The following is a 22,530-nucleotide window of genomic DNA, read 5'->3' as shown; positions in this document are numbered from 1 at the left end:
CTTGTGTTATAGCAGTGTAGGAAATAAGGCCCGTCTGACTGCCCGAGACGGGTTACATTTCAGACGGATGGTCTAGATTTACAGCTAGCCAGCCCATGGTCTGGTAACAAATTTAGATGTTATATACATCTGAGTCATATCTTGGTGCCTGGTCTGGTGAAATCCATTTTGGACTGGTAACATTTTGAAGTTACCCGCCCTGATGTCTGGCTGGGGTTTTGGCTTATTTCATACACTGGTTATAGCCATGTACTGTTCTATCATATGATCATTAAAACGTTGCAGTATTGTTTTTATATAATGCTACTATATGTAGGAGTCAGGTGTGTTTTTGTCAAGACATAACAGATTTAATGTCATATCATGAAAGGATATTCTTAACTTTTTTTAAGTGTATATACGAACTGTCTGAGTTTCATTGTGCCCAAAGACAGTGCCGTATTTGAGTCCTGGACTCCCAATTCATTCAGTCTTATGTCTTTGTGAAAGTATGAGAGCTACAATCATGTTAATGCTAAGATGACTCTCACTATTATGCTGTGACCTATGACAGTCTAAGCACCATTTCATTTTGTGGCAAAGGGGGGCTGTGGGGTAGCCTAGTGGTTAAAGCATTGGCTCGTCACGCCGAAGACCCAGGTTCGAATCCCCACATGGGTACAATGTGTGAAGCCCATTTCTGGTGTCCCCTGCCGTGATGTTGCTGGAATATTGCTAAAAGCGGTGTAAAACCAAACTCAGTCAGTTTTGTGGCAAAGGGCCCTTCTCAAATAAGAATGTGGATTTGTGGATCACACTGGTTTTGAACACTCACTCACTCACTCACTGATGTTTCTTATCGTTTCAGGACTCACATATGTTGACCATGTTGGCACAACACTTTATGCTCGGAGTCAGCTGGAAGCTTTCCACAAAGATCTCTTCAGCAACCTCTACGGCAACCCCCACTCCCGCAGTCAGAGTAGCCGACTCACCACAGACACCATCGACCAAGTCAGATACAGGTATGTGACAAGATGAACATACCTGGCAGATACTCACACTATTCAAACAGTCAACTCAGGTGTACTGAACATAATACACAACCAATATATTGTGTCCCAAAACACATACATGTATTTCAAAATAAGTGCACAAATTTTCAGAATCTTCTTGCACGCTTAGCTTTAAATATCAGTTTTATTCATTTAGAACAATACTATGCGTATATGCAAAAGAAGTTACATATTTATTGTGTATATCGCTGGTGACAACTTTGTCTCCAAACTGATCTTGTAAATACCACAAACAGCCTCAGCTGGAAGCCCTGAAGCACCCTAAGCTCCCTTGAAGCCAACACATAATTCCTAATTCCCTTCTCAGAAAAGTCACTGAAGACGATGTCTTTAGACCTATTTGTGTGATTGTTAATAGATTTTATTTATCTTTTTCATGAACGAAGTTTGGTGTGAGATTTATCAGTTTTGTCGTGAGAGTGTCACATGAGTAATAACAGCAGACTCAAGCCAAATGATTGGCAGGTATGAGACTGTACATCATGATTCCTATATTGGCAGGTATGAGACTGTACATCATGATTGCTATATTGGCAGGTATGAGACTGTACATCATGATTCCTGTATTGGCAGGTATGAGACTGTACATCATGATTCCTATATTGGCAGGTATGAGACTGTACATCATGATTCCTATATTGACAGGTATGAGACTGTACATCATGATTCCTATATTGACAGGTATGAGACTGTACATCATGATTCCTATATTGGCAGGTATGAGACTGTACATCATGATTCCTATATTGGCAGGTATGAGACTGTACATCATGATTGCTATATTGGCAGGTATGAGACTGTACATCATGATTCCTATATTGACAGGTATGAGACTGTACATCATGATTCCTATATTGGCAGGTATGAGACTGTACATCATGATTGCTATATTGACAGGTATGAGACTGTACATCATGATTCCTATATTGACAGGTATGAGACTGTACATCATGATTCCTATATTGACAGGTATGAGACTGTTCATCATGATTCCTATATTGGCAGGTATGAGTCTGTACATCATGATTCCTATATTAGCAGGTATGAGACTGTTCATCATGATTCCTATATTAGCAGGTATGAGACTGTTCATCATGATTCCTATATTGACAGGTATGAGACCGTACATCATGAATCCTATATTGGCAGGTATGAGTCTGTACATCATGATTCCTATATTGACAGGTATGAGAGACTGTTCATCATGATTCCTATATTGACAGGTATGAGACTGTACATCATGATTCCTGTATTGACAGGTATGAGACTGTACATCATGATTCCTATATTGGCAGGTATGAGACTGTACATCATGATTCCTATATTGACAGGTATGAGACTGTACATCATGATTCCTATATTGGCAGGTATGAGACTGTACATCATGATTCCTATATTGGCAGGTATGAGACTGTACATCATGATTCCTATATTGGCAGGTATGAGACTGTACATCATGATTGCTATATTGGCAGGTATGAGACTGTTCATCATGATTCTATATATTAGCAGGTATGAGACTGTACATCATGATTCCTATATTGACAGGTATGAGACTGTACATCATGATTCCTATATTAGCAGGTATGAGACTGTACATCATGATTCCTATATTGACAGGTATGAGACTGTACATCATGATTCCTATATTGGCAGGTATGAGACTGTACATCATGATTCCTATATTGGCAGGTATGAGACTGTACATCATGATTCCTATATTGGCAGGTATGAGACTGTACATCATGATTCCTATATTGGCAGGTATGAGACTGTACATCATGATTCCTATATTGGCAGGTATGAGACTGTACATCATGATTCCTATATTGGCAGGTATGAGACTGTACATCATGATTGCTATATTGGCAGGTATGAGACTGTACATCATGATTCCTATATTGACAGGTATGAGACTGTACATCATGATTCCTATATTGGCAGGTATGAGACTGTACATCATGATTCCTATATTAGCAGGTATGAGACTGTACATCATGATTGCTATATTGGCAGGTATGAGACTGTACATCATGATTCCTATATTGGCAGGTATGAGACTGTACATCATGATTCCTATATTGACAGGTATGAGACTGTACATCATGATTCCTATATTGGCAGGTATGAGACTGTACATCATGATTCCTATATTGGCAGGTATGAGACTGTACATCATGATTCCTATATTGGCAGGTATGAGACTGTACATCATGATTCCTATATTGACAGGTATGAGACTGTACATCATGATTCCTATATTGGCAGGTATGAGACTGTACATCATGATTCCTATATTGGCAGGTATGAGACTGTACATCATGATTCCTATATTGGCAGGTATGAGACTGTACATCATGATTCCTATATTGACAGGTATGAGACTGTACATCATGATTCCTATATTGACAGGTATGAGACTGTTCATCATGATTCCTATATTAGCAGGTATGAGACTGTACATCATGATTCCTATATTGACAGGTATGAGACTGTACATCATGATTCCTATATTAGCAGGTATGAGACTGTACATCATGATTCCTATATTGGCAGGTATGAGACTGTTCATCATGATTCCTATATTGACAGGTATGAGACTGTTCATCATGATTCCTATATTAGCAGGTATGAGACTGTACATCATGATTCCTATATTGACAGGTATGAGACTGTACATCATGATTCCTATATTGGCAGGTATGAGACTGTACATCATGATTCCTATATTGACAGGTATGAGACTGTACATCATGATTCCTATATTGGCAGGTATGAGACTGTACATCATGATTCCTATATTGACAGGTATGAGACTGTTCATCATGATTCCTATATTGGCAGGTATGAGACTGTACATCATGATTCCTATATTGACAGGTATGAAACTGTACATCATGATTCCTATATTGACAGGTATGAGACTATACATCATGATTCCTATATTGACAGGTATGAGACTGTACATCATGATTCCTATATTGACAGGTATGATACTGTACATCATGATTCCTATATTAGCAGGTATGAGACTATACATCATGATTCCTATATTGACAGGTATGAGACTGTACATCATGATTCCTATATTAGCAGGTATGAGACTGTTCATCATGATTCCTATATTGACAGGTATGAGACTGTACATCATGATTCCTATATTAGCAGGTATGAGACTGTTCATCATGATTCCTATATTAGCAGGTATGAGACTGTACATCATGATTCCTATATTGACAGGTATGAGACTGTTCATCATGATTCCTATATTAGCAGGTATGAGACTGTTCATCATGATTCCTATATTGACAGGTATGAGACTGTACATCATGATTCCTATATTGGCAGGTATGAGACTGTACATCATGATTCCTATATTGACAGGTATGAGACTGTACATCATGATTCCTATATTGGCAGGTATGAGACTGTACATCATGATTCCTATATTGACAGGTATGAGACTGTACATCATGATTCCTATATTGACAGGTATGAGACTGTACATCATGATTCCTATATTGGCAGGTATGAGACTGTACATTATGATTCCTATATTGGCAGGTATGAGACTATACATCATGATTCCTATATTGACAGGTATGAGACTGTACATCATGATTCCTATATTGACAGGTATGAGACTGTTCATCATGATTCCTATATTAGCAGGTATGAGACTGTACATCATGATTCCTATATTGACAGGTATGAGACTGTACATCATGATTCCTATATTAGCAGGTATGAGACTGTTCATCATGATTCCTATATTGGCAGGTATGAGACTGTTCATCATGATTCCTATATTGACAGGTATGAGACTGTTCATCATGATTCCTATATTAGCAGGTATGAGACTGTACATCATGATTCCTATATTGACAGGTATGAGACTGTACATCATGATTCCTATATTGGCAGGTATGAGACTGTACATCATGATTCCTATATTGACAGGTATGAGACTGTACATCATGATTCCTATATTGGCAGGTATGAGACTGTACATCATGATTCCTATATTGACAGGTATGAGACTGTTCATCATGATTCCTATATTGGCAGGTATGAGACTGTACATCATGATTCCTATATTGACAGGTATGAAACTGTACATCATGATTCCTATATTGGCAGGTATGAGACTATACATCATGATTCCTATATTGACAGGTATGAGACTGTTCATCATGATTCCTATATTGGCAGGTATGAGACTGTACATCATGATTCCTATATTGACAGGTATGAAACTGTACATCATGATTCCTATATTGACAGGTATGAGACTGTACATCATGATTCCTATATTGACAGGTATGAGACTGTACATCATGATTCCTATATTGGCAGGTATGAGACTGTACATTATGATTCCTATATTGGCAGGTATGAGACTATACATCATGATTCATATATTAGCAGGTATGAGACTGTACATCATGATTGCTATATTGACAGGTATGAGACTGTACATCATGATTCCTATATTGGCAGGTATGAGACTGTACATCATGATTCCTATATTGGACACACTACTGTATTTGGTTCATTTGAAAGCCCTACAAATATTAGTGTTGGGAATTGGTTTAAATCTCATAATTGATGATTGGTTCATTACAACCGATCAATCATCAAAAATAATTGGTTAGCGTCATTTATTAAAAATTTTCAGGTTATGTTTGTTAATGCACAAAAAATAAAGAAAAAACATGTAGTTCTTTCGTTTTGTTGCAAATTCCATTATGAGAAAACATGATCAATTGATTGGTCGTTTTGTCATTGCGACCAATCTTCGATTATTTCAATTAATCGGACCACCACTAACAAATATACATCTCAGCAGTATTGGGCCCCAGTTTTGAGCAAATGTTCGGTGTAAAATTTTCCTATCAAGGTTATTATAATAACTTTTGTTTAAGTTACTCATTGTCCATAGGCCAAAAGGGTCATGTAAGGAAACCAACTTGCTTTAAGAAGCAATTTTACATAACGCTTGTAAATGTAATGTAAAATAGAAACGAAATGAATATAATAATATTGAAATCAATATCAATTTTGGATAATATACCCTCATCATTACTCCTTCAGATTTGACCGACACTTCCCTCTATTTTGTAATCGAACATAATTACCTGACCTCTTTTGATACCCTCCCTGAAACAAGTGACCTTCAGTGAAACAAGTGACCTTCAGTTACGTACCTGTGATTAGATGTAATTAGTACCTGAGGGCACATTGTTAGCAGTTTTTTCTCTCACCTGACCAGGTGAGGAACATCATTAACATGTTTGTCGTGCCACACATACTGCTCACCATCGATGGCGGCTTCATTAGGGTCAGTTGTAGACAGATAGTATCTTAATCACTGACATCTTCTGGCACAGTGTTATTGATGTCTTAATGGCTGCTAATTACCTTATCCGTTACGATCCTGCAATGTGGCATTGATGTAGGATTTTTGGTTAGTTGGTTTGTTGTTTAATGCTGCACTCAGCAATATTCCAGCTACATGACGGCAGTCTGTAAATAATCAAGTCTGGACCAGACAATCCAGTAACCAAGGACAAATCTATCATCTTACAAGCAAGGTATCAAACCCCACGGCCTCAGTCTATCTCAGCCTCTGAATCATTTTCCCCTCCACTCAGCCCTTATTGTAGTGCTATAGTAGTGAGTGAGCGAATTTAGTTTTACACCACACTCAGCAATATTCCAGCTATATGGCGGTGGTCTGTAAATAATCAAGTCTGGACCAGACAGTCCAGTGATCAACAGCATGAGCATCAATCTACGCAATTGGGATCACGATGACATGTGTCAACCATGTCAGCGAGCCTGACCACCCGATCCCGTTAGTCGCCTCTTTTGACAAGCATGGGTTACTGAAGACCAATTCTAACCCGGATGTTCATGGTTCCCTTAGTGTAGGAATGATATACTTAACTATGGTTGTTACAGGATTATACCTGTGGTTACTTTGTTCAAACTCAGTTTTACTTACTTCACTGTGATGCTGATGACAGTGTTCTTGACGCTGTTAAAAACATGTTGTTTTATTTTGCTGTAGAGTGAGTGAGTGAGTTTTGTTTTACGCCGCTTTTAGCAATATTCCAGCAATATCACGTCGGGGGATACTGGAAATGGGCTTCTCACAATGTACCCATGTGGGGAATCGAACCCGGGCCTTCAGCGTGACGAGCGAACGCTTTAACCATTAGGCTACCCAACCGCCCCTTTTGCTGTAGAAAAATATACATAGTGATTGACATTCCGTGCACAGCCTATTAATTAAAATTATTGTTCTTATGACACGAAAAGTATCTGGCAGATGAGAAAAAGGATTTTCTGAAATTACATTATGTGTTGTTACTCTTAAGGTTTGAACTAACAATATCGGAAATTAATTATGTATATTGATCTACCTGGCCCATGATACAAGGTAAAAACCGCCATATAGCTGGAATATTGCTGAGTGTGGCGTAAAACTAAACTCGCTACAAGGTAAAACACAACATGCAACATAATACACATTGAATGTTCAAAACATGAATTTACATTGTGAAGGCATGACGTGTTACTGCAGTTAACAGATTCAACAGGGCAAGGTGCTTAGTTAAGGTAATTACATGAATCACAACCTGAGTGCTGGTTCAGTATGGTGCAGGTAAAGTTTGCTTTGGTAGAACTCCATGTGCTTAAGAGATCACAAGAACATGGTATTTTTCCTTGACTGAAAGTTGGGCGTTGGCGTATAGCTGATTTACCATTATTCTGCTATCATTGCATACCAGATCCACATCTAAACGAAAATGTGAAGATGTTCTTCTGTTTTAATGATAGGTTGCAGGTGAGACAGGTATGTTTTTGCCTCTTTAAACAGGTACCTTCGTTTACTTGTGTTGGAATGTAGGTAACAACAGAGCATGACTATCGTGGGGGACCTAATGAGGTGTTTGTCTTGTCTCCTTGGAGGAAAACAGAATAACACAGGTGATGATGCATGTTCTTACACCCCTGTTGGTGTTGTGTTCGAGGGGAAGGGCCATCGACAGAATCACTCACCTTGTAGGGGATAGAGGTCTGGGTTTGCTCATACAGTGTGTATTGTAAACTGATTTTGGTCATTGACATTGTCTGCAGCTTGTCTTCTTTAGGTGTTATGTTGGAAGGGATGGATCATAGTCTCACTCACTCACTCACTCACTCTGTCACACCCAATTGTTTGATTCACTACATGGGTATGGCGGGTAAAGTCTGTAGTTATGTCACTGCTTAGACCTCACTCGCTCACTCGCACGACTGCCCACCAGCCCGCTCTCTCACTCCATCACACCCAAATGTTTCACTCCTCATGGGTCTCTCGGGTCAAGTCTGTAGTTATGTCACTGCTCACTCACTCTTCGCTCACTCGCTTGCGACTGCCCACTCACTCCATCACACCCAAATGTTCTTCACTGCATGGATATGGCGTCACTCACTCACTCACTCACTCACTCCTCACTCACTCACTCACTCACTCACTCACTCCACCACTGCCTGTAGTTTCAAGGTCTGGGTATGGCGGGTAAAGTCGGTGAGTGGTTAAAGCGTTGGCTCGTCACGCCGAAGACCCAGGTTCGATTCCCCACATGGGCACAATGTGTTAAGCCCATTTCTGGTGTCCCCCGCCGTGATATTGCTGGAATATTGCTAAAAGCGGCGTAAAACTAAACTCAGTCAGTCAGTCAGTCAGTCAGTTTCAAGGTCTTTTTGTCAAGGTCTTTTTTTAAAACCCTACACCATTGACCATTACTGCTCAAAGCAACTGTCTACAGTGTCTGGCTTTTTGGATATTTGAAACTTTCACAGAGGTGCAACAGTACCATTACAGTCTACTTTCATTTGATTCTAATCCTAGCAAATCTCACAAGTATACCAAGGAGATGGAAGTGCATAAATACTGTCAGATTTATGTACAACATGTATGAGGTTGTATGATATTTATTTTCATAGCTTTTTAGAAGAACATGAAAGAACTCCAGATGTCGCATTTAGAATTTGAATCGGACAAAACAGCCAGAAAATAAGACAATATAATCAAGTGAAACAACATGAATTGATTTTCGTTCTATATCGTTCCACCTTGGCCAATCACCTCTTCCATTCAGTCTGCCCTAAGCCATAAAAACAATAGGAAATCCTCTGTTTTAAATGTCAAACCAATTTAGGCCGAAGCAAACGGAGTCGGATTGAAAGCACAGTCAGTAGGATCCTTTCTTAGACAAAATAATCTTTGTGGTGGTTGCAAAGTGGTTTGATTATTCTGCCATTTTCTTATTAATACTGGGCTTGTCCAACCTGGGTTATTATATAGTCAGCACTGTGGCAATCTGCCTGCTGAAACCGTACTAATTGTCTACTCTGATGGTCCTGTTGGTAGATAAGTTAGACATGGCTTAGCGGTCCCTGATGCTTCAATCCGCAGTAATAGCTTTGTCTCAAGTCTTTTGTTCGTCATTGTGTTTGGACATGTTTAGGATGTTTTTCTGATGAAAAAATCCATATGAGAGGGATGATATTAATTGGAGTTGAATACTATAGGATAGCTTTTCATTGTTACACGTTTTTCATGTCTCATTATGATTACTTTACTATAATTATGGTTTTACTGATAATTACTGTGCTGGATGTACTGGCTTGAGCTTTCTATTTAAGTATCTTTGCTGGTGTAATGAGAAGTTGCATGTACTCTTAGAACTGTTCTTGAGTCTCTCAGAGACATGAACAGTCAAGGGGGGAATAACTCTGTTTTGATCTTCAGCCTTTCACAGCTGAGATTCTTGTCTTTAATGCGGATGTAAAATCATGGTAAAAGAAAGGAAATGTCTGTCTGTCTATATTCATTGCCAGCAAAAGGATGGGGTCAGTGTAGCTGTGTTTGAATAGACACGGTCGTTTTGTTACTGCAGCACAAGTTAAAATCTGTTCCATATTTCTTCACAAGACTGTGCACCTGGAGATGACTGAATTGTTTGGCATCTTCATGGTTGTTTCGGGGCGGTGGCGTAGCCTAGTGGTTAAAGCGTTGGCTCGTCACACCGAAGACCCGGGTTCGAATCCCCACATGGGTACAATGAGTGAAGCCCATTTCTGGTGTCCCCCGCCGTGATATTGCTGGAATATTGCTAAAAGCGGCGTAAAACCATTTTCAGTCAGTCAGTCAGTCATGGTTGTTTCCTTGGCAGGTCTAAAGATTCAAGTTCAGTATCTTCACAGAACCTTTTGCACCATAGATTCATCCGAGTGAGGAGCTTAGAGGCTGCCTTTCAAATTGTATATTTAGGCACTCGATGGGTTCAGTGAATGGCAGTCTGTCACACCAAATCGTTGGATTCTCACTCACTCACTCACTCACTCACTCACTCACTCACTCTCTCACTCTGTATCTTCATTCTCGCACTCTAATTACAGTGATGTCCCAATGTTCCTGATACTATATGTTTACTTCCTCTTTTGTTTATCACTCAGGGTTTTGCAGTTTTTCAATGCATCAGCAGAAGAGTATAGCGTTGTCTTCACATCCGGCTGTACCCAGGCTCTCAAGCTTATAGCCGAGACATTCACATTCCATGATGACACAACTCCTGAAGACCCATCTCAGACCAGGGATGGGGGTGGCAGCTTTGTGTACCTGCTGGACAATCACACCTCGGTGCAGGGAATGAGGGAGCTGGTCAGTGACAGGGTGGCCGGGGTATACTGTCTGGATGAGGAGGAGCTGGATCAAGACATCCCACAACACCTTAATCAGATCCACCTTAGATGCCAAGCTTCCGATCAAAACAGACCTGAATCAAACCAACAAAGTGTTGATGTGTCCACAGACAAGTGTAATGTGCTCCCATCAAACAAACTTAATCAAAGCCAAGATCAATCTGACGATACTGCAGTCCTGACAACTGTGGATGTATCTAGGTCAGGAGAAAAACAACATGTGACTTCCAAATGCCATAAAAGCCGAACCAAAGATCAAACAGGACTGTGTAATTTGTTTGCCTATCCAGCACAGTCTAACTTTTCTGGTAGAAAGTACCCTTTGAGCTGGATAGACAGGGTCCAGCGAGGTGACATGGGCTTCCAGAGCAAGTTGCCAGGGAAATGGTACGTGGTTCTAGACGCTGCCAGCTATGTGAGCACTTCCAAGCTGGACTTGAAAAAGCACAAGCCTGATTTTGTGACGTTGTCTTTCTACAAGATCTTTGGTTTCCCAACTGGTCTAGGTATGTATGCAAATTAATACGCCACAAATAGGGCTGCGCAATATAACCAGTTTACCGGTATTTACCGGTTCAGACATGAAAACGATACGTATTGCGATACGCTGATCGAAAACCAGTATTTTTACTTTCATTCATAAAAATTCGTAACACTCGGAACTCTTTCGATATTTCCTTGTTTCATTTGTGCCAAATATTATTTACATTTTTATTTTGTCATGATTAAAAGTGTTTATTAAAGCTTTATCAAGCATAGTGATTTTGTTGTGTTCATGCTTTATAAATCAAGCATTAACTCGATTATACATATTTTTTGGTTTAAAAATACTTCTTGAAATATATTGCAATACATATCGCAATATATGTTTTCGCATCGCAATATATTGCAATATGAAAATTCTCTGCAATACCCACCCCTAGTCACAAAGGTGGATCAATAAGCATCCTCACATACAGAGTAGCTGTCCCTGGGACAAAGGAATATTCTGTAGAGAGTCCCTGATAAGAATTTATTCTATGCAAAAAGACCCATGTAAGCAGTAGGATGATGTCACTAGAGATATAATGACATAGCATGACTAAGCATAGCGTTACAGATGCAATCATGGGTGGATATGGTGGGTATCCATTGTTATCACAATCATTGACATCGGCGTTGTCATCATCATCATCATCATCATCATCTTCATCTTTCAAACGTAAGTCTATGTTTTATGAAGTTACAAAATATATCAGGAAATTAAGATCCTGTATTTTCAGTGTGGAATAAGGATAGCTCAAGATTTAAGCTTTCAAATTTAAATTTGAAAGCATTCATGCTACATTATCCTTGTCATGTGATACAAGATGACTGTTGACAGGTGCCCTCTTGGTCCGGGCTGACGCTGCTCCCCTGCTAAATAAGCGCTACTTTGGAGGGGGCACTGTTTCCGTGAGCGATGCAAGGGAGAGGTTCCATGTACTGAAGCCCACACTAGCAGACAGGTAACATGTCCTTCCACTCTCACAGCAGCTGCTCTACCAATACACCACAGATCTCGCACTTTGAATGTTTAATGTATTGTCACAAAGAAATTGATTAATATATCACCTTTTGCAGGAATAGTATAATGTAAGTCATGACATGTTTTGGGGCTTTGAAAATGTACATTTAACATTAACTGCAAAGGCAGATCAAAATGTGTGTGTGCGTGCGTGCGTGCTGCGCGTGTGTGCGTCCAGGGGTCGTTATTAAATGACCATTGAAACTCTCGTGAAAACGGATGAAAATGAACTGTGCACCCCCTTACTCAAAAAGCTGTATCCGCCCCTGGACTGGTAGTAAAAACTGGTGTGATAACAGATCACTGACAGAAAGTTAACCCTTACAGAAATGGTTGCAAAGCTCTACATCTGTTAACACTAATATCCAGTGGCTGGAGCAGCTTGGTCATTCCACCAGGAATCACAAGAGGGATTGTGTTCACTGTCTTTAATTTTTGCTTAATCCCATCGGTGATGTGAGCCCTCATAGAATCCATAATGAGACCGGCTTTCTTAAGATGGAAAAAGCCTCCTGGTCGTTTTTACAAAACACTGAGAGAGCCAGATAGCCATCTGCTCCTCGTCCATCCACCCCTTCTTGTTACACTGGATCACAATGCCACTTGGAAATTTCTCTTTTGGCTTTGTAATTCTCTTGAATATCACCATGGGTGGAAGCTTCTTTCCAGATGCTGTAACAGCCAGAACAACCGTAAACGACGGCTTCTCATGGCCTGTCGTCCGGATTGTGACGGTGTCTGCGCCTTGGGTTTCGACTGTCCGGCTCATCGGTATGTCGAATGTCAGAGGCACCTCGTCCATGTTGACAATTTGATCAGTATCGATCCCATGTTCTTTGACTACTGAACTAACATAATCCTTAAAGGTCTCCAGTTTCTCTTGGAAGTCAGCTGGTAATTTCTGTGCCATGGTAGTACGGGCCCTTATGGAAAGCTGCTGGCGCTTCATGAACCTGAAGCACCAAGATGGTCCTCCCATAAATTCGGAAATCCCATCTCCTTTGCAAGAACACAGGCCTTCAGGCGAATTTGAACAGTGCTCACACCCGACAGGCAGCTCTCTGTTCAAGGATCAGTCATGGATACTCTTCTCCAGCGCGAGCCATCTTGCTTTGTTCCCTCGGAAGAGACTTTGTTGTTTTTCTTACGTTTTGGGAGTTGGTCCTTCTGTTTTCGCCAATATCTTATCAAGGATTCATCAACTCCAATTTCTGTGCTGACTGGCGATTCCGTTTTCTTGGCAAACTTGATGCGCCTCAAGTTTGAAGGCAGCTGTATAGCTCTTCCGTTTTCGTACTGGCGGCATTAATTAAATTATCAAAGAATGTGTATCGCAGTGAAAGATGAATAAAATGTGTGATAAATAAATTCTGTCTGAGGGGTATAAATAAGGGCAAGCAGACCAAGACCGATTGGTAAAAAACAAAAGAAATATTGTAAAACTATCAATGACAGCTCAGACCTGTGAGTCTCAATACATACAACTAAACTGTTCAAATATTTATTTTACCTAAAATGACTGTGAACACATACGCAGGTGGGAGGACAGCAACTAAACTGTTCAAATATATATTTTACCTAAAATGACTGTGAACACATGCGCGCGGGTGGGAGGACAGCAACTAACAATATTGATTTTCTTAATTGTTGTGACAACACTACATCGAGCGAAATCTCTTTGTAATCCAACGAATTGCATTAGGATTGTGTTGACAGTATTGTATTCTTAATTTTGTTTCTTTATATACAATATATTATCTTGTAGCAAAATACATTACTGACCCTTTTAACTAATCCGTGGCCCTCCCTCATTAATTATCAACGACACTAAATTACGAAAAACATCAATGTAAATACCTGCCACGCCCACCCACATGTCGCGACAAGTTCATGAATATTCATACAAGAACCCGACACCTCCATGGCTAAATGTCGATTGCTATTTTTATACGTTTTAGAAATGAAATAATCACGGAAGTAAATTCACAGTACCATTTATAAACTTTTGCTGTCAATAAAGTATGTATTAGCATTGCTGATTCCGTAATTAACGACAAAAGTTTTTGCTTTTGCACACGTCCGACATTTTTTGGCGTTCCTGACAGCCAGGGTTGCGATCGATCTGCTGGTGGAATTACGGAAGGCATTGTATGCTCTTTGAACATTTTCATAACAGTTACAAGCAGGGTTGTTTTATTCATAAATCAAATCTACTGTCATATTATTGATATACCGCTCGATTTGAAATTGAAAGTCCGCGTTTAAATAGCTCATCACGACTGACTACATTCTCAGGGTATTTTATAACACTTCCTTAAAAACTCTTGTTTTCTCCGTGTAAAATCCACACATAACCCGCTCTGGATTATAACCCGCACTGCCACATAGCCCGCAGTTTCAGAGGGAAAAGATCACGGGTAATAGTGCAAAAATACGGTATATATTTCAGTGGAACAACATGAAGATTTTATGGATGTTTCATGTGATAATCCAACCATGAGATTCCAGTTTCAGACATAGGTCTTTACTCTGTATTTGTGTCTTGAGTGAAAGTGAAACAATATATCTGTGTATTTCTGGCAATCATTAACCACTAGTTTGAAATACATTGTAACATTTGGGCCAACCTAAATTGAACTCACTGTCCCGGCATATTTCCCAGGCAACACAAGTCCCCATTTAAGGAATCTGAAATGACATAATAATTAAAGATATTTGTCTTTAGGTTTGAAGATGGCACCCTTCCATTCCTGGACTTGATTGCTCTGAGGCATGGACTGGATGCAGTACACAGGATTGCTGGTATGTCTCAGTCGTCCGTCTTTCAGTTATACTGCTCAACTGTTGACAGGGATATTTCATACAAAACATGGGGGAGGTGGGGTAACCTAGTGGTTAAAGCGTTAGCTCATCACGACGAAGACCTGGGTTCTATTCTCCACATGGGTACAATGTGTGAAGCCCATTTCTGGTGTGCCCCATGGTGATATTGCTGGAATATCGCTAGCAGCATCAAAGTTCACTCACTCACTCACTCACTCACTCACTCACTCACTCACTCACTCACTCACTCACTCACTCACTCACTCACTCACTCACTCACTCACTCACTCACTCACTCACTCACTCACTCACTCACTCACTCACTCACTCACTCACTCACTCACTCACTCACTCACTCAACTGGTTCATGAAAGACTATGAAAACTCCATTGCAGGTCCGAGTTCCATTCGGTATCTAACTGATTCCAGGACTTTGATGATCTGCTGGGGTTATAGACAACATATATGATTCATAACAGTGGTTAAAGCTATATATTCATTCTATTTATTCATAAAAGATTTATTGTGGTAATCAGTCAATATTTTGCCTGATATTTAGTGTTGTGATTGTGTTTGCAGGTGACATGGACAGGGTGTCCAGCCACACCTTCACAGTCGCCAAGTTTTTCCATGACCACCTTCGTCAGCTACGCGACGGTAATGACACCCCTGTAGTTCGCATCTACTGCCAGGGCTTCGAGGACATACACACCCAGGGAGCCATTGTCAACTTCAACATCCTCAGGGACAATGGAGAGTTTGTTGGCTTTGCTGAGGTTTGTTTATAAAATCAGCAGAGATATGTGATGTTAATGGAGGGAGTGAGTTGGGTTTTATGCCACTTATAGCATGTTAAAGGTCACATGCAGCGTAAAACACAACTTTGCAGATTCTGATAGCTTTCGGTATGGACTTACCAAAACAAATCATCAAAAATGCAAATTCAACTTATAAAGTTGAAAAATAGCGCAATGAAAAAAACCCCCACGAAATCGGAGTTCAAACGAATCACTAATTTTCCCCCAGCGCTTGGGGGAAAAAGTGGTTTCAACAGCTGGGCTGCACTCATAGCACATGCTCAGTGAAATAGGTTCGTGCAGCTTCGAAGCGGGTTGTCCGTTGAATACTACTGATAGAGACTCCGATTGCAATCTCTACTAGTAGGATCTGAGATTCTACCAGTAGAGACTCTGATCACAACCTCTACTGGTAGAGACTCCGATCGCAATCTTTACCCTGACATATATCTGTTTATGCCAACGGAGTGATATATGATAGCTACTAAGGCTGCCTGAGTTGGCACATTATTTCAGGCAGGATATAATTTCTTTGAAAGGAGTTGCAAAACATATTTTTGTGGGACCCCCAGCTTACTATTTGTGAGAACATCCTGCATGTGTATATTGTGTTTGGTGGGTTGGTTTGCTGTTTAACACTGTGCTCAGTAATATTCCAGCTATATGACGGCATATCCAGTGATCAACAGCATGAGCATCGATTTACGCAAATGGGATACGATGACAAGTGTCAACCAAGCCAGCGAGGCTGACAGCCTGTTCACATTAGTCGCCCCATACGACAAGCATGGGTTGCTAACAATCAATTCTAACCTGGATCTTCATGGGTCTATAGTGTTTGTACAACCTGAGGACAATTGTCTTTAGAAGAACAAATACTGTTCCCCGGTCATTTCCTCAAACACCTGTTGTGTTACCTGCAGGTAGACAAGATGGCCCAGCTGCAGGACGTCCATCTGAGGACCGGCTGCTTCTGTAACATCGGGGCATGTCAGAAATATCTCCACCTCACCTCTAAACAGATCAGGGAAAACTTCCAGGTGAGTTTCTTAAAAATATGGATCTTCTACTTTTATGGTCACATTACAATAATTTAAAGTTTGTAGTTGTACACAAATACAGTCTAATTTTGTTTGCTATCCACCACAACACACGTTGCGGGGCATATTAAAATGGACTGTGTCCATACGTCTGTGCACATTCGTCTTTTCCGGGAGCAGAACTTTAAAACCGTTCAATATTTCTTAACAAAACTTGGCACATAGATAGGTCTGGTGGTGTACTGGTGCCCTTTGGTACTTTTGGAATTCTGAATAAAATATGTTTCGTGTTTCCATGGCAACAAGTTTGACATCAACAGATATTGGTGGTAGTGCTCATTTCCGGAGCAGAACTTTAAAACCGTACAATATTTCTTCACCAAACTTGGCACATAGATATGTCTGGTGGTGTACTGGTGCCATTTGGTAATTTTGGAATTCTGAATAAACTAATTTTTGCATTTCCATGGCAACAAGTTTGACTTCAACAGAAATTGATGGTAGTACTCCTTTCTGGAGCAGAACTTTAAAACCTTTCAATACTCTCCTTCCAATTTACTATATACATGCAAAACATTTGACATAGTCATAACTGGTAGACATATTCATGAAGAGTATTTAGCTATTGCAGGGAATATTGATGTCTTTGTCTTCATGTTCAGTTTGTTTTGTTCCACTCTCACTGTTACAGGCTAATCGGGTCGGTGGGGTAGCCTAGTGGTTAAAGCGTTGGCTCGTCACGCCGAAGACCAGGGTTAGAATCCCCACATGGGTACAATGTGTGAAGCCCATTTCTGGTGTCCCCCGCTGTGATGTTGCTGGAATATTGCTAAAAGCGGGGTAAAACCAAACTCAGTCAGTCAGTTACAGGCTAATCATGCAGTGTTGTCTCACTGACTGTTACAGGCCGGCCATGTCTGTGGAGATGACCAAGACATGATTGATGGTCACCCAACTGGATCAGTCCGCATCTCCTTCGGCTACATGTCAACATATGGAGATGCAGTACAGTGTCTGCGTTTTATCACAGAATACTTTCTTGAGGGACGGGCAATCCCAGAATTCCCTGTTCCAATATCCGTCAGTGTTTCCAATGCCAGTCCAGCGAAGTCTTCAGTTCCTGAACTCAGTCAAACATTAAATTATCCTGAAAGGCAGTTGCAAAAAGAGGAAGAGAACTTGAGGAAGAAGGAGGAAGAGGTCCTTGAAAAGTGTTCTGAATCATCTAGGTTCCTCACCAAGATCTGTCTGTACCCTGTCAAGTCTTGTGCTGCCTTCCAGGTGGGTCTGTCTCCTAGCTCCTAGTAAATAATCTCATATTTCCTAGACCATTTCCTGTACAGACCTTTTCTCCACGTTCTTTGGTCTTTAATGCCAATACCCTCTAGTTCCTTGATCTATAATGACCATATCTCCCACCTCCATGGTCTAATATGTCCATACCCTGTAGATCCTTGGACTATAATGTCCAAATATTTCCTTCCTCTATAATGTCCTTGCCAGTGAACGGAATAGACCATTAATGGAATGGTATATATTATTAGCTCTTTATATTAACTGATGTTCTGTGTTCCAGGTTTCAGCATGGGAAGTTGGTCCTCGAGGGCTGCTGTATGACAGAGAGTGGATGATTGTCAGTGAAAGTGGAGTCACCCTGGGTCAGAAGAGAGAACCAAAGTTGTGTCTCCTCCAGCCTTCCATAGATCTCCTATTCAACACATTCACCCTCAGCTTCCCAGGTGAGAACTGTCTGTGAATCCTGCACTTCACAGCCTCTGGCTTTGTAACTGAAGTTTTTAGTTATGATCACAGTGTAATATCGTGTCATTTGAGGAAGGCCCAAACAGATGCAGGTCTGGATGTTCACCACTCTCATGATACCCACAACCTTCTGTGGGGTGCTGGGGTGGCCTTGTGGTGAAAGCGTTTGCTCGTCATGCCGAGGGTTCGATTCCCGGTACAATGTGAGAAGCCCGTTTCTGGAATCCCCTGCCGTGATATCGCTTGAATACTGATATATCTGAATAAAACGATACAACTCACTCATTCACTCTTTGTGGTGCTGATAAATCGTTAACCTTATCCAGGACAAACCCATAAATCAGAATTTTTCCTTATCCTGACTCATGCTAATTATGCTTGTCTCCTTCCTCTTGCAAATGATAGTGGAACACTTGAAATCCCTTCAAGTTCCCTTTAAGAAAGTGGACGTAAAATCCCTCACCCAAGAGTAGCATCCCTTTCCTCCCTTTGGCGCCCAAATGGTCACATGATCGGCCATATTTGTCACTCTCCTTCTTCGCCCTTGAGGATGGTTGTGAGAGCACCTGGGTCCCTATATGGCACATATCCTTTATATTTTCGGACCTAAAATCAACATGATTGCTGTATACGGTTTTTAGGATTATATTCTACATTACGGTTGGAAATTTGATTTAATTTTCCGTTGGTTGACATGTGTTTTCTTCATGTTTACATTTGATGAAATCTTGTATTCGTTGTAGGTACCGAGTGTCTGCGGCTGACGCTCGTTTATTATGTCCTAATTGCACTGTTTCATGTTCTTGCAGCTCTCTCTGTAAGTCTTGTGTAAATGATGTAAGGTTGATGATGACTACAAGATTATCACCGACTCCAGTCAAAGAACTTACAAGATTGAGGATAAGAAGTTAGCGCAGCTGGATACAACCACCAGACGTACTTTCTTCGGATTAGCTAGATCGAGGGCTATCAACGAAACACTCATCTCGAAGTTCAAGAATTCCTCCGCCGAAGAAGACCGGATGATATACTCCACTCTACTAATGCAGAAGAGAGACCATCAGTTTATGTCGGAGCACCTAGCATCCACCTCAGCGGGCTTGACTCTCCTGAGAAGACAAGGGTTATTGTCAGCATGCACTTGGAGTGAACGCTTCACCAAGTCTCTATACAGAACCCCATGGTCATCATCTTACATCTTCGGAGGAGGAATTGAAGAAGTCCCCAGAGAAGTCTCTCATGACTCTAGGGAAGTTATGATGATTAAATCCATCGACACCTTGGCTTACATGATTCGTCAGACGTCCCAATGCTACTCCAGCAAATCTAAGTTTGCAGGAGTCCAGAGAGCCAGAGAAAGAAGTATTCCAGCATGAAAGGAGGAAGAGGCTCCTTTCGTCGCCCAACTGGAGCTCCTAGAGGTAACCCTGGAAGAGGCCGAGCACCTAGGGGTGCAAGAGGAATCAAGCATTGAAGGCCAGGTTCGGAATGACTGGAGTCTTCCACCCCCAGCCGTTCCTGTACAACCTTCAACAGTGGGTGGACATCTTCAGCGGTACTGGGAGAATTGGGGAATACTACAGGACGACTACGTATCCCAGATACTGCGCAGAGGGTACAAGATACAGTTGGAAGCCACTCCGCCGCTCACAAGCAACCCGATGGCCTTCAACTATGCAGCCGACCAGATAGAGAAACTGGACAATGCTATCAAGACCCTACTCGACAAAGAGGCAGTAGAAGAGATAAATCAAGATCTCATCATGCCCGGGTTTTACTCCCCAATTTTCCTGGTACCGAAGAAGAATTCCAAGGAGAAATTTTGGCTCATCTACAACATGAGCCTAGACGACGGGATTCAAAAGCTCATCAAGATCCCAGTCAACTCAGACTGCAACTAGACTTCACCATCAGGCTCCTCACTCAACTAGGATGGCTAGTGAATCTCCTCAAGTTGGAACTGGAGCCGAAACAAGATCTGCAATTCCTAGGAATTCGACTCATCACACCACTGAATCGCATAGTCGTTCCAGAGGATCATTGGGTCAAAATACAACAGATGATATCTCAAGCATTGCTCTCACTGTTGACACTACGTGCTTGGCAAAGCATGCTCGGTCTACTCACCTCAGCTCAAGACATGACTCGCAGAGGGAGATTAAAGTTGCGCCCACTACAAGTATTTGTGAACGCCCACCTAGACAGCCTAGATCCGTTAATACTACCGGACAGCCTGAAACCATATCTCCTATGGTGGACCCAGAAGTCGAACGTTTGCGGAGGGACCTTTTTGTCAGAGCCGGTTTGCAACACTCATCTCTACGTGGATGCCTCCCTACAAGGATGGGGTGCGCACTTCAACAACAAAGTGGCAGCAGGAAAGTGGTTGAGTCAGGATCAGAAGTCACACATCAATCTGTTGGAGATGAAAGCAGTAATCAAGGCTTTACAACATTGGTCCAGCGTACTAAAGAACACACGACTCATGGTACACACGGACAACTCCACAGTGGCGTTTTACATCAACAAACAAGGGTCAACAAGATCAAGAAGTATGCTACAACTCAGCTTTCTCCTGTTCAGCATAGCTGACGACCTGAACATCTACATGAAGGCATGCCACATGCCGGGAGCAAAGAATGTCATAGCAGACGCCCTATCTCGTCCACTACAACCATCCCCGACGGAATGGATGTTGCATCCAGAAGCATTCCAGTTCATCAGACAAACTATAGGATCCCCACTAATAGACCTGTTTGCAACAAACTTCAGCAAACAGCTACCAACGTTCGTCTCACAGATTCCAGATCCTCAGTCATGGGCAACAGATGCTCTAAGCATCTCATGGGAAGGACTAAACGCCTACGGTTCCGCCTCCTGCACTGCTACCACAAGTAATACAGAAAATCAAGCAGATGACTACGTTGCAACTGATTTTGGTCGCACCCTACTGGCCAGCGAGGGTATGGTTTCCCGTCCTCATACAAGAACTCGGAAGTCCAACCCTGAAACTACCAGAGTGGTCGAACCTACTCGTCCATCCACACACCAAGCAAGCTCACGGGAACCCGACACTGTTCCAGCTACACGCGCGGAGCGTATTAAAGCTTGCCTGAAGACTAGAGGGTACTCCGCCAGAGCAGCGAAAGCAGTAACACTAGCTACACGCAGATCAACTCGCAACTTGTACAACGACAAGTGGCAGAGATTTGAACAATATGCAAAGGGGAAAGGCTTTACAGTGGTGAAAGCAACACATCCTCAAGTGGCGGAATACTTATGTCATCTACGACAGACGAGACACTTAGAAGATTCAACACTCTCAACTTACTTATCACCATGAAAACGGGTATCAAGCTGACCAAAGTACCAGAGATTCTGGCACTACTACTCTCATTCAAGTTGGAAGAGCAACAAAAGAAATTTAAGGCTCCTGTCTGGGATCTCAACATAGTTTTACAACATCTCACCAGTGATGCGTACGAGCCTCTAGAACGGACATCCTTTGAACTACTAACTCAGAAAATGCTGTTCCTGATCGCCCTAGCAACAGCTGCAAGGATGTCAGATATACCTGCTCTGGACTTGGAACGAACACGATTTGAATCAAGACATCGTGACATTGTACATCTTGGACTGAGATGGGATTTTATCGCCAAGAACCAACTGCCTGGTCAGCCTGACAGACAGTTCCACATCCCAGCACTATCTACAGTCCTTGGGCAACAGCATACACAGGATCTATCCTT

The 22,530-nt window shown here is 41.5% G+C and overlaps 1 protein-coding gene across 3 annotated transcripts in view; it reads left to right on the top strand.

Annotated features, from left to right (window-relative positions):
* The window catches only part of LOC124291095 (molybdenum cofactor sulfurase-like), a 92,710-nt gene that overhangs the window by 46,288 nt on the left and 23,892 nt on the right, over positions 1–22,530 (top strand). For all 3 annotated transcript variants that reach the window (XR_006902148.1, XM_046727998.1, XM_046728005.1), the window contains exons 2-9: positions 848–1,004; positions 10,569–11,320; positions 12,178–12,301; positions 15,086–15,162; positions 15,763–15,959; positions 16,904–17,020; positions 17,927–18,301; positions 18,597–18,759. Coding sequence is in view for 2 of the 3 variants with exons in the window: in XM_046727998.1 (XP_046583954.1) it covers positions 848–1,004; positions 10,569–11,320; positions 12,178–12,301; positions 15,086–15,162; positions 15,763–15,959; positions 16,904–17,020; positions 17,927–18,301; positions 18,597–18,759 (1,962 nt within the window). In the remaining variant the exon portion in view is untranslated. The remainder of the gene's footprint in view (positions 1–847; positions 1,005–10,568; positions 11,321–12,177; positions 12,302–15,085; positions 15,163–15,762; positions 15,960–16,903; positions 17,021–17,926; positions 18,302–18,596; positions 18,760–22,530) is intronic.

This window comes from Haliotis rubra, unplaced genomic scaffold (genome assembly GCF_003918875.1).
Source record: "Haliotis rubra isolate DU_JTF1 unplaced genomic scaffold, ASM391887v1 Scf113, whole genome shotgun sequence".
In the NCBI taxonomy this organism is placed as follows: Eukaryota; Metazoa; Mollusca; class Gastropoda; order Lepetellida; family Haliotidae; genus Haliotis; species Haliotis rubra.
Note: the sequence above shows the minus strand (reverse complement) of the source record. Positions and strands in the feature narration are given on the sequence as shown.